Here is a 16,098-nt window from a genome sequence, read left to right as displayed (position 1 = left end):
CAACCCCACAACAGCTACTGGTTTCCAGTTTGAGATGGTGACTACAGCACAGGTTTCCCTTCCATCCCTTGATTCCCACTGTAAGAGGAACGTAACATAAAGGAGGTGACTCTGGAAAGGTAGGAGGCCACATCAGGAAGTTTTCAGTGCCGTGCTGCCAAAGAATTCAGCTTTTGGACTTCCCTGATGGTCCAGAGGTTAAGAATCCACCTGCTGATGCAGGGTTCGATCCCTGATCCTGGAAGATCCCACATGCTGTGGGGCAACAAAGCCCATGCACCACAACTACTGAACCTGTGCTCCAAGAGTCCAGAAGCTGCAACTACTGAAGCCCACACACCCTAGAGCCCGTGCTCTGCAACATGAGAAGCCATGGCACTAAGAAGCCTGTGCGCTGTGACTAGAGTAGGCCCCGCTCACCGTACAGACAAGCCTGTGTGCAGCAACGAAGGTCCAGCACAACCAAAAAGAAAATAATTAATCAATTATAAAGAAAGAAGTCAGCTTTCACCCTCTTAGTTACAGAGAGCCAATCACACCTTTCAAGCAGAGCTCTGACAGGCTAAGATTCGTGTTTTAGAACAATCCCTATGACAGCAGTGTAGAGTAAGGACCAAAATAGAAGCCAACAAGAATAATAACAAAATCTCACTCAGGCATTATCTTTAAATCAAAGAGCCCAGTTTGGGGTTAGAGCAAGAAAGCTAACATGTGACCTAAGTGACCAGAAATAAGTTCAATGCTTACCAACAAGTAAGACATTAAAATTGAAAGAGTGAAGTCAATTTTGCAACCCCATGGACTGTCATATCCAACTCTGCAACCCCATGGACTGTAGCCTGCCAGGCTCCTCTGTCCACAGGATTTTCCAGGCAAGAATACTGGAATGGGTTGCCATTTCCTTCTCCAATTACAGTTGAAACAAACATTTTTAAAAATCTACCCATAATGTAAATAATATAAATGCCTATTCATCAGCCACTACATGTATCCTAGACAGAGAAGATTGGCATGCTGCAATCCACGGGGTCGCAAAGAGTCAGACACGACTGAGCAACTGAACAATGACAAAACGTATCCTGAGTGACATTTAACATATTCTTCATTCTACTACTTAGTAAAGACAACCAAACCATCTACTATGTGGTGGTGGTGGTGTAGTCACTAAGTTGTGTCTGACTCTTGCGACCCCATGGACTGTAGCCTGCCAGGCTCCTCTGTCCATGGGATTTTCCAGGCAAGAATACTGGAGTGGATTGCCATTTCCTTCTCCAGGGGATCTTCCCAACCCAGGGATCAAACCCAGGTCTCCCACACTGCAAGCAGATTCTTTACCAGTTGAGCCACCAGGAAAGCCCATCTACTATTTTCTAAGTTTCTAATATACAATAAATATGCAATGGATGGGAAACTAACAAAGTCCCTTTCCTCTAAGACTACAAGCTGCATTACTGGGAACCAAGGATTTCAGGGTAACCAATCCACTTAAACTTGTCTACAAAAATATGTCCTGTATAAGCACTTTTTTCCTGGGGAAAGGACACATAGCTTTCAGTAGATCCTCAAGTGTCTGTGACCCCCAAAAGCAGAAAAAAATGAACAAAACAGTATTTAAAGAGTTTGGCTGTATACACACAGACACATAAAGACGGAGGGCGGAAAGAGGAAGAACTGTTTGTCCACACATCCAGGAAACTTAGACGCACAAACACATCAGAAGCCATGTAGGATAGGCCGGTGCTGATATATCTGGCACAAACGGAAAGCACGCATTCCCTGGGAAGCCAGCCCCACCCTCGTCCCCGTGCCTCCGCACCTGTTGCTGGAGGACATAGAGCGTACGGGCAGAACGGACCGCCTGCTCCTGTCTCCTGACCCAGATCCTCCGCTCCTCATCAGGGTCCAAAGCTTCTTCCACGCGATCTGAAAATATTTCCCCCCCCACCGAAGTGGATTATAAACCATATATAAAAGCTGATTAAAAACTTCAATGGCTCACAGAGATAATGAGGTTAAAGATCTGTAGTTTTACTAAGAAAAAAACATGAGGCTGTCATAACAAAAAATTTTTCATCAGCCAAGAAACTAGCAACAAGCAAGGGGGCCTGTGTACTTGACTCCGAGATGAAAGAGACAGGAAGGTGTTAATCAAATCCGAATGCCCCGGACAGCCTAGCCCCCTGTTATGCAGTTATTATTTTTAAGCTATTTATATTGAACCCAAATCTATAATGCTTTCCATTTAAACAAAAATAATTTATTGACCTATTTTTATATATAGCAAGATTTCTTTTACACTTTCTTATCCTGAACCCAGAAGAGGAAACCGTTCTCTAACATATTAAGATGGCAAGGGCTAAAATTATTTGCTAAAGCCTTCGTCTTATTTGTCAGAAAACAGACCCTCGTACACACTGCTGCTCCATATTTTCAAACGATTAGCTCAAAGAAATTGTTTCTGGAAGACTACCTGAGCAGCCCTGCTCTAAGGCTCCTATATGAGGCCCCATCAGTAGAGTGGCATGCCTCGTGGCTTTGCTTCCCCCCACCTCACCCCAGGAGCATGGTTTCTACCACACTGTTCCATGGGGTCATGCTACAGACCACCACTGAGCAAAGTTAGGAGAAATGAGCCAAGACACCTCTGTTATTGTGATGTAGGAATGTTTTTGACGTGTTCATATTACACAACATATTCTCTATGAAGACCTACCAGAGAAATCTTCCAACCTCTATATCTGGCATAATTTTCTCCTTGTGCAATTTTTTTTTCCTTTGTAAATTCTGTAATTGATCACATTTTCCTCTTTAGCAGACTCTGTGGAAGCTTAGAAACAAATCTTTTGCCCATTCCTAATAAGTCTTACTTTGTGCTTTCCTTGTTTTTTTCCCATGCCAAAATACCCTCATTTACATATTTTTGTTCTATTTTGTTCAATCTGTTTCTGTACCGTACCTTAAATTCATTATGTAACATGCATATGCATACATTACTTGACTTTAAAATGCAAAAGATCATCATAGACTCTACTATCCTGGCACAGTAGCTCCTTTTGATGCCAACTCCCTGTGCCTTGCAGTCTGAAAGCTAGGCTTGACTCCCCTACTTCTCAGCTATGGTAACCCCCAATTTTCCATGTGCAACCAATCCTCTACTTTCCAGGAAAATGCAAGGGTGTAGAGAATGCTGAAAGATTGTAGAAAACAGTATGAGAGGATTATATACCTTCCTTTCTACCCTGCGGTCAGATGTCTCATACATACATCTGTAGCTCCCTATCACTGCGGCGTACTCATCTAAACATTGCCCAACTTAGAACTGTTTTTATCTAGAATATACACATTTTATATAATGTTCTTTTCTGAACAGATTAAAAATAACTTTTCCAGAAGGACTTCTGGATACAGAAGCAAAACATTATAGGATAATTTGCACTCAGGCTCCAGAAGACAGCAGGTACTGTGATTACTAGGTGGGACCCTCAGTCATTCAGCTTACCTAGCACAGCCTAAGGAAAAGGGGCTGTTCCAGGTGCCTCTGCTGGAAAGACACTAGGGCAAACTCTTCAGAAAAAAAGACACTGGTCAAACTCAAAATTCACCTGTCTTGTCATGAATGCTCATTCTAGTGACAGAGGACAGAAAGGGAAGTGATGAGGGGCAGGGGTCCTAAAGAATGTATTTGGCCTCTACCCTCTTGGAGCATTTTTTTCAAAGTCAAGAGTCCAATTTGTCTCACCTCTTTTAGCTACTGCTTCAATTTTACGGATACAATTGCTCAATTCTTTCTGGAGTCGCTGAACTTCCAGCAGGCATTTGTGTTCACATAGGCTTTTCTGGTCATCTATCCTGGAGTGTGGCTGAAGGCCTGGATCGCGCGTGGGTGGAGAATTTGGCACAGGAAGACCCGACTGTCCTGGATGAGATGTGTACAGGTATACCTTGGCGCCTGAGCTGGAAATCTCTACTTTGGACGGCTGGTGGCTGCCATGACAGGCATCCCGACTCCTTGATTCCTCTCTTTCCACCCCAAGGTCAGACGTTTTATACTGAGAGTGTCCACAGTTCCGAAAGACATGGGGTTGACTTCTGAGGTGATGCTCTTTTCTATGTTCTTCAAACTGTCTTCGTTTTACATCTCTTTTGGCCAGATGAACCGCATAGCTAAGTCTCTCTTCTGATACAACAGAAAATGAAACAGAGCTGCTCAGGCCGGGACCATCTCTAAAACCTAAATCTCTACAGTGGTAAGACTCGTTGTATGAGTGCTTCAGTTTCTCAATTTTAATTCCATGTGGGCAAGAGTATTGGGTTGCCAAGTTGCTTGAATGTGTAGGAACATTCCTATTAAACTGCAGCTGGTTCTTTAAAAATAAATAAATAAAAGCAAGCACACATTAGAAAAATACCATACTGCATAGCTGACATATGTCTACAATTAAGTTTCTAACATTTCATCCACACTATTATTAGTGCTTACGAGGTATTTACTTTCCTGTTGCACTCAAAGAATTGGCCACTCTCACACCCTTGAATTGATCGCATACCCCTGGTTCTATCCTACAGTCATCTGCTGCTGCTGCTAAGTCGCTTCAATCGTGTCCCACTCTGTGTGACCCCATGGACTGCAGCCCACCAGGCTCCTCTGTCCACAGGATTCTCCAGGCAAGAATACCAGAGTAGGCTGCCATTTCCTACTCCAGCACATCTTCCCCACCCAGGGATCAAACTTGCACCTCCTACACCTACACTACCCTTCAAAAGAGGAGAAAGTTCATGAGAAAGTACAAATGCACCTGATCATCTGTGCAAAAAGAAACACAGGGAAGAAAAATCAAAGATCCCAACCCGGGGATCGAACCCGTGTCTCTTCTGTCTCCTGCATTGACAGGCGGGTTCTTTACCACTGGTGGCACCTGGGAAGCTCTTACATATCACTGAGTCCCCTGTATTATCCTTCTGGTTACTAGTAGCATACTATGATCCTCCTCACAAAGTCAACCCAGAAAGCTTCAAGCAAAACCAGTAAGTTTCTCAACTCCCCAGTGGTGGACTTCTGCCCTGTGTCAAAATGTCAGGTTCCAGTAAGTGACCAACACAGTTCATCACGAGTGTTCCTGAAAACTGTTCCACAGATGTACCACCCAGAAACTAAGCCAGTGACAATACTTCTTCATGTCTTCCTGAGACTTTTTATCTAGTGGTTGGACCACATCTTTTACCCTGCACCTAAGTGCATCTTGCTCTAAATAGTCCACTTACATCTTTTCATGCAGGTTTAAGTTTTTGTAGGTTATTATCATGATAGATGGGGCTTCCCTGGTGGCTCAGGGGTAAAGAATCCACCTGCCACTGCAGGAGATGCAGGTTCAGTCCTTGGGTCAGGAAGATCCCCTGCAGAAGGAAAAGGCAACCTACTCCACTATTCTTGCCTGGGAAATCCATGCTGGCAGACTATAGTCCATGGGGTCGCAAAAGAGTCAGACACAGCTTAGCAATTAAACAACTTCATCATCATCACAGACACAGGTTTTGTTTTTCACTTAATAAACATAGGCATGCTTCCATCTTCCCACAAGTTTTATTATTTTTCATAGTTGCATTTTTCAAAATCCAGTGAATGGCCTTTTCATGCTTATCCTAACTATAATCTTATTATTAAAGACTGAGATTGTTCCAGGGTTTCCAATAATAGAAACATTAGTTCAATTAATATTCCCATGCATTTATCTTTTTTTCTCTTTGCAAATTATGTCCCGAGGATAAATTATCTGTTCTGGGATTACTATGTCAAAAGGAGCAAATCGTCTGTGGCTTTGGACCTGTCCATGTCTGTGGCAGGTCATCAGCCCTGGAAGATTCTGCCGGCAAGCTCGGCAAGGCCTGTACAAAGATGTCTTGTTCGTGCAGATAGCCTCCCCAACTCTCACAGTGCACATGATAATGTGTGTTTATATAATCATGTCCATGAAGAGTCAGTTTAAAATAAACCCAGTGCGAGAAAACTGAAGGAAAAAATTTTAGGGAAAAGAAACAGAGATTATGAGAGAGAGGGGGAAAAAAAAAGTTACCATCTGGAAAGTGCACAGAATGAGGAACAGTACTTGGAACAGTACTTGGCCTTATTAGAGAAATCCTTCCCCCCAGAGTGAAAAATGACCTAAAATACCTAGGGGATTTGATATACGTACTAAATAAATAAATAAAGAGTGAATTCCTGTTTAACCTGGGTGTAGACAAAGGCTTTCCAACTATAACTCAAAATCCACATGCAATAAAAGAGTGATAAATTTTATTACTTCAAGTAAAAATTTTAAAAACAACTTGTTTTTTATGGTTAAAAAAGAACACCATCTGGAAAGAACTGGAAAAATATCTGCAAATACACAGGGCTCCCATATATAAAGAAATCTTAAAAACTGAGGTGGAAAAAAGATGAAAACTCAGTAGAAAATGGTAAAAAAAAACAATTAACAACAACAAAGAAAGATAGAAATATGACCCTTAAATGTATGAAATGTTGGCCAGGCTCATAAAAATACTAATTAAAAATACACTGAGACGGCAACAGAGCAGCAAAATTAAGAGACACAACAACGCAAGCTCCTGGCAAGGCTGTGGGAAGACAGGCCTGCTCACAGGGTCCTGGTGGGAGTACAGGTCCCAGGGACGGGACTCTGGCAACAATGAACAAAACCACACATGCATTTGCCTTCTGACCTAGCAGTCTCACTTCCAGAAATATATTCTGAAGATATACCCCCAACAATACATGTGCATAGGGTATACGTGTGTTGTTTGCAACTGCAAAGCACTGAAATTGACCTAAATGCCCATGTAAAAGTATGTCTCAGTCTATGGTACACCCACACAGAGGAGTACCATGAAGATGTAAAGAAGAATGAGAAAGATGTGCAAGAACCCATGTGTAGGGATTTCTCAGGTACGCTGGTCAGTGCAAAGAACACGTGCAAAAAAGAGTATCTGTAATACGTGCGTGCATGCGTGCTCAGTCGTGTCCAACTGTTTGCAACCCCATGGACCGTAGCCCACCAGGCTCCTTTGTCCATGGGACTCTCCAGATAAGAACACTGGAGTGGGTTGCAATTTCCTTCTCCAGGGGATCTTCCTGACCCAGGGATCAAACCCACTCCTCCTGTGCCTCCTGTATTGGCAGGTTATTCCACCCTTCAAAAGAGGGGAGAGATAGTTCATGAGAAAGGACACATGCAGCTGATCACTTGTGCAAAAAGAAACACAGGAAAGAAAAATCAAATAATAATAAGATAAGGTATCTACAGGGTATGGGGAGGAATTGGGTGGAAAGGACAGAGGGAATGGTTGGGGGGATGGAGGGTGGTAATATTTCACTGAACGTTCTTTTCTGCATAAATTTGTTTGCAATCACGTTAATGTTTCACATACACTGCAGAGAAAGGAAGGAAGAGAACAAGAGGGGGAAAGGGGAAAGAGATAATAAACAAAATTCAGAAGGATGAAGGAAGACATTAAAAATGAATACTAATAGAAACCAATGAAGCAAACTGAAGTTCAAAAGACTAACATAACCACACTAAAAAGTAAGGGTTTAAAAAAAAAAATCAACCCAATCAACATTTGAACATAGCATTTGGACTATCTGCCCTCAGGCTAAAGACAACAAGTTCTCTAAACAAATACTGAACTCTAATCTGCAGTGTTCTTTTTCTTTGCAGAGGCATGGGTTGCAATTTTCAAACACTTTTGTACATTCTAGGATTAAGCAAATGAGTACACACACTGTGGGTAACTGGAAACTGGTTTTACACTCTTGCATATGGGAGTTACAGATGGGAAGTGTTGGACTGGATTGGAAATACCTATGTGCACTCAGCGGAGAAGGCAATGGCACCCCACTCCAGTACTCTTGCCTGGAAAATCCCGTGGATGGAGGAGCCTGGTAGACTGCAGTCCATGGGGTCGCTAAGAGTTGGACACGACTAAGCGACTTCACTTTCACTTTTCACTTTCACTCATTGGAGAAGGAAAGGGCAACCCACTCCAGTGTTCTTGCCTGGAGAATCCCGGAGACGGGGGAGCCTGGTGGGCTGCCATCTATTGGGTCACAGAGAGTCGGACACGACTGAAGTTACTTAGCAGCAGCAGCAGCAGCATGTGCACTCAGAGAGTTTTAATATAGACAGATAGGCAGGCAGACAGGCAGACAGATACAGAGAAAGGAGGGAAAGAAGGGAGTAAGAGAGAGGAGAGGAAGGAAGGAGGAGGGGACGCAGATGTGAGTGCAGATGTGAGATGTGAACACATATGAATTGTGTTCAGGCACACGCGTGTACACAGCTATTTCCCATTTCTGTCCTCGGGGACAGCACAGGACAAAACGCTGACATCCAGGAACCAATGAGCATGTCCAGCACCTAGACAGTGACTTCTAAAACCCATTCACCACCAAAGGGGTGAAGGCTCCTTTCAAGAATGGCTGGGAAAGGGCAAAATACGCTGAGCCTGGCATATCTTTTTATACCAAAAAGTGGTCAAAGATTGATGGCAATGTGAAAAGGACACTGGAATCAACTTGAAGTGACTCTCACTTCACTGACCAAATCAGAGACCGTTTGAATATCATATTGAATTAAGTAAAATGCTAAAAGTATCCTCTGATATAAATAAATCACCACTTGTCAACTGTCATAATAAAAAACTGACTCAGGCAAAAGTCATCAATGAATGGTAAAAGCAAATGAAGTCTCGGAAGTAAAAGGATATTAGCATGGTCTCAAAGACAGAAACTTCCAATTACAAAAGGTAAAAAAATAACTTTACAATGGAAAACTTGACAGACACCACCTTAATTAAACAATAAAAGTGAACAGTAATGGGAATAAATCGACCTATGTACCTCCTGATGTGATGCACTAAGAACTCAGCATCACTTCAGTGGTTTTCCCACTATGGGTGCACAACCTGAATGTAACTATGAGAAAATTTCAGACAAACTCAAATTGAGAGGAAATCCTCAAGTAACAGGTCTCCATTTTTCAAAAATGTCAATGTCATGAAATACAGACTCAGAAATCATTCCGATTAAAGGAAACTAAAGAAACATAACAAAGCTCATGATTCTGGATTTTCTTTCACTGTTAAGGACATTATTGAAACAACTAACAAAGTCTCAGTGAGGTCTGTAGATGACATGATAGCATCATTTTAATGCTAATTTCCTGATTTTGATCACTATACCATGATTATACAAGCACAAGTATTTAGGGGCAAAAGGATATCATGTCCTTAACTTAATCAGTTCAGAAAACAATTGCATGTGTGTGTGTGTGTGTGTGTGTGTGAAGCGAGACAGAGAGAAAAGAAAAAGGAAGGAGGGAGGGAGAAAGGGAGAGGGGACATGTAATAAAAAGTTAGCATCTGGGAAATCTGGGAGAAGAGTATCCAGGAACACTGTGTACCATTCTTGCAACTTCTCTGTCAATCTGAAATTAAGTCAAAATTTTATCTGACATATTACTACACACCCACCAAAATAGTTACAACTAAAAAACACCACCAAATGCTGGCAAAGATGTGGAGCAGCTGGAGCTCTCATTCATTACTGGTAGGAACATAAAATGATACAGACGGCTTTGGGAAAGTCTGTTGCTTTGTTAAAAAACTAAACATACACCTACTCTATGAGCCAGTAATTTTACTCCCAGGTATTTACCCAAGAGAAATGAAAACATGTTTGCAAAAAGATTTGTATAAGAATGTAGCAGCTTCACTCACAATGGCTTAAACTAGAAATAACCCAGGTGTCCAGGACTCAGTATTAAAAAAGTAACTACTAATACATGCAACAAGGTGGATCAATCTCAGAAACATTACACCCAGTGAAAGAAGCCTCACACCAAAGCATACATAGTATATGATTCTGTGTACATGAAGTTGTAGAACACAGAAACTAATCTGTGGTGAAAAAAAATCAGAATAGTGGTTGCCTGTGAAGGGTGGGCAGCAGGACTGACTAGGAAAGGGTACAAGAGAACATTCTGGAGTAATGGAAATGATCAGTATCTGAGATATGATTTATACATGTGTGTGTACACACTGGTCAAAACTTAGCAAATATGACAAGATGTATACATGTCAATGTAGTTGTTGAAGATGCAAAATATACCTCAAAAGAAAACAGTATACAAAGAAAGAATTCTAGTGTATGATATGCATGCACAAGTACTTAGGGTACTCACATCTGCAATTTATTTTGATATGCATCCAAAAGTAAGATGGATTGATGAATGGATTCTAGAGGCATGGACTGAAGGACAGATATATTCACTGTAAAATGCAGCTTGCTGTATGTGTGAGGATTTTCATTAATACAAAAAGACGTTTAGAGGACAAGTGGGTGAAGCTGAAAGAAGACATTATTAGAGAATATGAGGAAATTTTTTTTTTCCATTTTCTTAGGCATGATAATGCTTAAATCTGATCTGAAACGTGTTCATTGTCCTTTTCTCTTTCTCTGAAATGTTTCATAAAAAAATCGGAAGAGAAAAATAAAACGAAACTACCTGGGTCTGAAGTTTCCTGGGGTCACTCCTCCCATCGAGTTGCACATCAGATGCTAGATGAACACAGGCTGAGGCTGGTCTGCCTGGTCCCATGGTGTCAGACAGTGTAGACGGATAGCGAAAGCTCAGTCATTGGCCAACAGTTTTCCCCTAAAATCATTGCCTGACATAAAAGAAAGTACTTTTAGACCAACCTTTTCAAACAAAGTGAAAGCACTGTGTTTTACTTATGTAAAACTCATGTAAGAATATTTTAGTAGTCCATAGCAACCTCACACTGCAGAGAGAAAGCTTAAAGACAGGTATACGATGGTTTCTTTCATATACTAAAGCAACTACACTGTTGAAAAGTCTACCTTCCACGAGAATAGGGGACACACTAGCCTAATGACATGGGCTTTCCTCATGGCTCAGTGGTAGAGAATCTGCCTTCCAATGCAGAAGACGCAGGTTCAATTCCTGGGTTGAGAAGATCCGATGGAGAAGGAAATGGCAACCTACTCTGGTATTCTTGCCTGGGAAATCCCACGAACAGAGGGACCTGGCAGCCTACAATCCATAGGGTCGCAGAGTCCCAGGCATGACTGAGTAAACGACGACAATTAGCCTAATGACTACTTCTTGAGTCCTTTTCATTCCAAATTTCACATCTCAAGGGTCGCCATTAAGATGTTATTCCAAAAACAGAGCTCTTCTATGGTAAACAAGCACTTTCCATCAGGAAGTTTTATGGATATACAGTCTACGTAATAAATTCTAACTACCAATCAAAAAGCAGTACACTTCACTCTTCTAGGTAGCTCAAAAGATTCTAACTCTCAATGACTCTAAATAAACTGGCGGCATCAGAATACCTAGACGGATGCCAGAAACAGCCAGGAACTAGCAGAATGACCTCTGTACATCTTCAGATTCACCCTAACTACCCCCCACCCTACAGCTGTCTAAAGATAGGCAAGTGTTTTGTAAACCACAGGGGAGGGCCTCTCCCTGTTCTGAATGCCTCCTTATAGACACCACGCCCCCTGTACTCACCCATTTGCTTGTGTTGTTATTTACCTATTTCACAGGTATTTGTCTCATCTTCCCAGCTAGACAAGGTTCCTTGAGGGGAAGGGCCTTGTCATGTGCTTCTTTGAGATTTCCCCCAACACAGTGTTTTGAGCACGGTAGACAATTCAACTCAACATTTGTCGAATTAAGCAGATTTTCCATAAGTTGACCAGCGTTAAATGTATGGGGAGAGCTTGTCCTCTTAAATAATTCAATAGGAACTCAACTGGGAAACTCAGGATTTCCCTAAACTTTTGAATAAAGCCAAGGATTGCAGACTGGATTTGCTTAAAGACTGATACACGGGTAGGAATATAAAGATTCCTTGTTTCTAAGGCTGTAGAGATACGCTCAAAAGCGAAGGTAGGAGGAGGAACATGAGTGAGGCCATCCCAACTGGCCTGATGTCATCATGGTTCCGGGGCTGGAGCCGCAGGAGGAAGGAGCCTGCAGAGTCGAGCTCTCAGCAGCTGGGACTTTTACAAGGTCAGTACTCCCTGGCTGGATGCCGAAGGCCTATGGGTCCATTCTCCAACAGGAAAAAACTAGATGATCCCACAGTTCCAGAATACCTCAAGTGATGCTACACACACACACCAACACATACACACAAAGTCCAGGGACACCGGCCCCAAACCTTTCCCCCACACAAAGTTCCCATACAAAGGAGAGGACATCGCTCTCCTTGCAACCTGTCCCTTTCCCACTGCACCAGGAAATCTCCCGATATGCCATCCCATATGCGGTGAGGTGTCTCCACAAAGCCTCTCTTCTCCATCCCAAGACATCCCTACACCACAGGACAAATTTCTCCCCAACCTGTTCCCTCCCCAAGAGCCCCAGGATCCCCCAACGCCATCCCTACTAGTGGAATGCTCCCCTCCATCTGTCCTCCCCCTCAAAACTGTCTCCCAAATTGTTTCCCCCCACCCTGATGGCAGACTCTCCTCCAGCCTGTCTCCTCCCACCCTGCCGTGCGTGATCTCTGATGAGGCCGATGCCTGTCTGCTCCTGTGACTCTTGGGGCACCTCCTCAGCTTCATTCTCCCCCACAGTCCCACCTGTTCTGGACACTCCTGGCATGTTCTCATAGTCCAGTTCTTCCCCCGCTGACCTCAGGCACCTCCATAACCTGGTCCCGTGCCCACAGGTGTAAGACACCCCCACTGGCTGGCTCCTCCCCACCGGCCCCAGGACATTCCTACCTCCGATCTCCCCTGTGGGGGGAGCCTGAGGGCCCTCTGCGAACTGTCTCCTCACCCCCGTGAGGTCAGAGACAGCTGCCCTGGGTTCTTCTCCTGCAGGCCCAGTCACCCACACCACTGCAGGCCCAGGCCGTGCCATGGGAACCCCTACAGTTGCAAGCACCCCCAAAGACAAAGGCACCCTCGCAGCCTCAGGGACGGCTCTGTCAGGTCTCCTCCACGGATCTGCAACGCCTTCAGAGCCAGTCTCCCCGTCCACAAGTCCTGAAGCCCTGGCAGCCATGGGCACCTCAGTCACGGGTCTCCTTCCCCATACACCTGAGCCATCCCCAGAAGTAACATCGCCCACCAGCGGCCCAGGGGCCCCAGTAGCTGAGGGCACCCCCACTGTCACGGAAATGCTGGCAGCTGCCACCGGCACCTCAGCAGTCTGTCTGCTTCCAGATAAGCCCGAAAAATGCCCAGAGAGCATCTCCTCCCCCACAGACCCTGGCATCCCCATGGCTGTGTGCAGCCCCATGGTCACACATGCTCCCCCAGACTGTCTCCCTCCCGCCAAGCCTGAGATGCCCCCAGGCCCCATCTCTTCACTCATGGGCCCAGGCACTCTGGCAGTGGCGGGCATCCCCATTCTGGTGGGATCCATGGCATCCGTAGGTCCCCACACTGTCTCTCTCTCCCCGCATAAGCCTGAGACACCTCCAGAACAAGCCACCTCCTGCACAGGCCGAGGCGCCCTGAGAGCCACGGGCACCCCAGCATCTGCAGACACCCCTGCAGTCAGAGAAACTCCTGCTGTCTGTCTCCCCCCTGGCAAGTGCAAAAAACCTCCAGAGCCAGTCTCCACCCCCAGAGGACCACACACCCCAGGGGCCCAGGGCACCTCAGCAGGCATGGGCACCCTGGCACTCTGTCTCCTTCCCCACGAGCCAACATCCTCCCCTGCCAACCACAGCTCCTGGGGAGCCATGGGTACCCCTGAGGCCGTGGGTCTCCCGGCAGCATGAACCCCTGCCCACAGGTTCCAGTCCTCCCTGGAGCTGCCTTCCTGACCCACAGAGTCAGACACCCATACAGCGGCGGGCACCCGGGCAGCTTCACCCCCGGGACTTAGCGCACACGGAGCTAGGGCACATCTATAGCTGGATACCCCAGCTGGCTCTGGCACCCTCACGCGCTCAGACAGCCCTACAGCCTGTCTCCTCAGGCAGAGACAGGAAGCGTCCCCACAGCCAGTCTCCTGACACACAGACCCACGACTCCCTACAGCGGCGGGCACTACAGCCTCCTGCTCCCCCAGAGCCTGCCTCCTTTCCAGGAGACTCAAGACGTTCCCACCATAGGGCTCTCTGACCACGGCTGGCACTGCCTCAGCCAGAGGCACCCCCAGAGCCTGCTGCCTAGCCCACAGGCCTGGAACGCAGCAGCAGCTGGTCTGCACTCCTCTGGTCCCCGATAATCCCACCGCCTGGGACACCCCCAATGGCTGCTGTGTTCCCCACAAACCCAGGTCACACCCACAGCCTGTCTCCGTTCTGGGAGCCCAAGGTACCCCTGTAGCCTGTCCTATACCCCAGTGGCCTGGAACATTGCCAGGGCCTGCCTCCTGCTCCTCAGGACCACACACTGCCCAGCCCGCAGTCTGGGCAGCTTCCCAGGACCCTGAGTTGCCTCCAGAGCCTGTCTCTGCCCACCCGGCCTGTCCCCTCTCCCTGAAGCACGGGTCACTCCCACATCGCACTCCCTCTTCAATCGCAGGAGGCACCTCCACAGGCTGTCTGGTGCCCCACAGGCCAGGAAGAGTCCCTGGGCCTGTCTCCCCCACAGCGCGCCTCCTCCGCCGCACAACTGGGGCACCCACAGAGAGGGTGTCCCCTTGGGCCGCTCTGTGCACAGCTGTGGCCTGCCCTCTCCCCCACAAGCCTGGGGTGTGCCCACAGATCACCTCCTGTGCCAGAGCCCCAGGCACCTGTGCTGCCCGCTGTCTCCCCCAAGGATCCGGAACCCCCCCACAGCACAGCTCTCCGGCCACAGCTCTGGGTACCTCCACAGCCTCAGGCCACCCCGCGGCCCCGGGCACCCGCAGAGTCAGTCCTTTTACTGAAGAGCTGGGGGCAACCCCATAGCCAATCCCCTCCAAGGGCCCAGGCACCCCCACAGCTTGTCCCCTCCCGGGCAGGTGTGGGGCAATCCCGGAACTTGCCTCCAGAGTCTCAGGCACAGCCACAGGTGGCATCCTCACAGCCTGGCCCTGCCCACAGCAGCCCATGGCCCTCTCACAGCCTGCCCCTGGGCCCGGAGGGATGGATAGTCCCCGGCCCCGGGGGGCTGCCCCCGCCTGTCCTTTCACCCACGGTCCGGTGAGACCTTCACGGCTGGTCTCCACCCACGAAGCCCGGCCAGGAACCCCCCTTTCAACCGGCCCCTCTCCTGCGGGCACAGGATGGAGCTCGACTCTGCTTCGTTGCCCACCTCCTGAAGCTGCCCTCAAAGCCTGCACTTTCAACCACAGTTCCAGAATGCTCCCATGCCCCATGGATCCCGGACGACCTTTCCTCTCACAGCCCCGGGGACTCCTGTAAAGAGTCTCCTCCTCCCCAGTGCCAGTCACCCACACAGAGCCGACAGGCCCCACCACCTGCGGTTCCCCCACAGCCCCGTTTACCCACACGGTCCCACGGTCTCGTGCAGCCTCCACCGAGCCTGCAGGGCCAGGTGTTCCCGCAGCCTCGTTCTCCCCCGAGGCCTGGGCTCTTCCCGCTGCTTGTCTTCTCCCCCATGGCCGCCGACGACTCGGCAGCCTGTCCGCACTCACGCAGCGCGTCTCCCGCACGAAGGACCTCGCCCGGCGCCTAGTTCCACGGCCTCGGAACATCCCTGCACCCCATCTCTTTCCCCACGGCCGCCGGACTCCGCGTCCGGACCGGCTGGGTCCCACGCATAGGCCCGGTCTCTCCGCCGCGAGCTCGCGCACACTCGGCCCGGGCAAGGCCCCTTGGCCAGCGGCCCCACTCATCGCTCCAGGATGACTCCCGCCTTCCCTTCGCAGCCCCGGGGCACTTTCTGTCTCAGCACCAGCTCCGAGGGCGGCTCCACACACGCTCTCACACACTCAGCTCCAGCCCTCCAAGCCTTCTTCCCTCCCAGCCCCCTACCCCCGCCCAGTCCCGGACGCCCGCCCCCAACTAAAGCCTCGGCAGAAGAAAAGGTAACTAGTGCCGACAGGCGGCAGGATCCGCCCCGGGTCAAAGTCTCCTCTCCCTCAGATCCCGGACTCC

General features: G+C 47.5%; 2 protein-coding genes across 6 annotated transcripts in view; both read right to left on the bottom strand.

The window, feature by feature from the left end:
- The window catches only part of KIAA0753 (KIAA0753 ortholog), a 56,979-nt gene that overhangs the window by 40,711 nt on the left and 170 nt on the right, over positions 1–16,098 (bottom strand). For 2 of the 5 annotated variants that reach the window (XM_061143178.1, XM_061143176.1), the window contains exons 1-4: positions 11,622–12,428; positions 10,563–10,725; positions 3,740–4,364; positions 1,817–1,923 (exon numbers count right to left, since the gene is read on the bottom strand). In XM_061143178.1, coding sequence (XP_060999161.1) covers positions 1,817–1,923; positions 3,740–4,364; positions 10,563–10,655 — 825 coding nt within the window. In that variant the 5' untranslated portion in view covers positions 10,656–10,725; positions 11,622–12,428. Of the gene's footprint in view, positions 1–1,816; positions 1,924–3,739; positions 4,365–10,562; positions 10,726–11,597; positions 12,429–16,098 lie in introns of those variants that run through there. The other 3 variants (XM_061143174.1, XM_061143173.1, XM_061143175.1) reach the window with 3 other exon arrangements.
- Positions 12,480–16,024, bottom strand: LOC133055603 (collagen alpha-2(I) chain). Its single transcript, XM_061140746.1, has one exon. The coding sequence runs from the start codon at positions 15,834–15,836 to the stop codon at positions 12,480–12,482; it is 3,357 nt and encodes a 1,118-aa protein (XP_060996729.1). The 5' UTR covers positions 15,837–16,024.

This window comes from Dama dama, chromosome 5 (assembly GCF_033118175.1).
Source record: "Dama dama isolate Ldn47 chromosome 5, ASM3311817v1, whole genome shotgun sequence".
NCBI lineage: Eukaryota > Metazoa > Chordata > Mammalia > Artiodactyla > Cervidae > Dama > Dama dama.
This window is presented reverse-complemented; position numbering and strand designations above follow the sequence as displayed.

Excerpts from the sequence above, each read along its gene's own strand:
- LOC133055603 (XM_061140746.1), bottom strand. The coding sequence starts at position 15,836 with ATGAGTGGGGCCGCTGGCCAAGGGGCCTTGCCCGGGCCGAGTGTGCGC.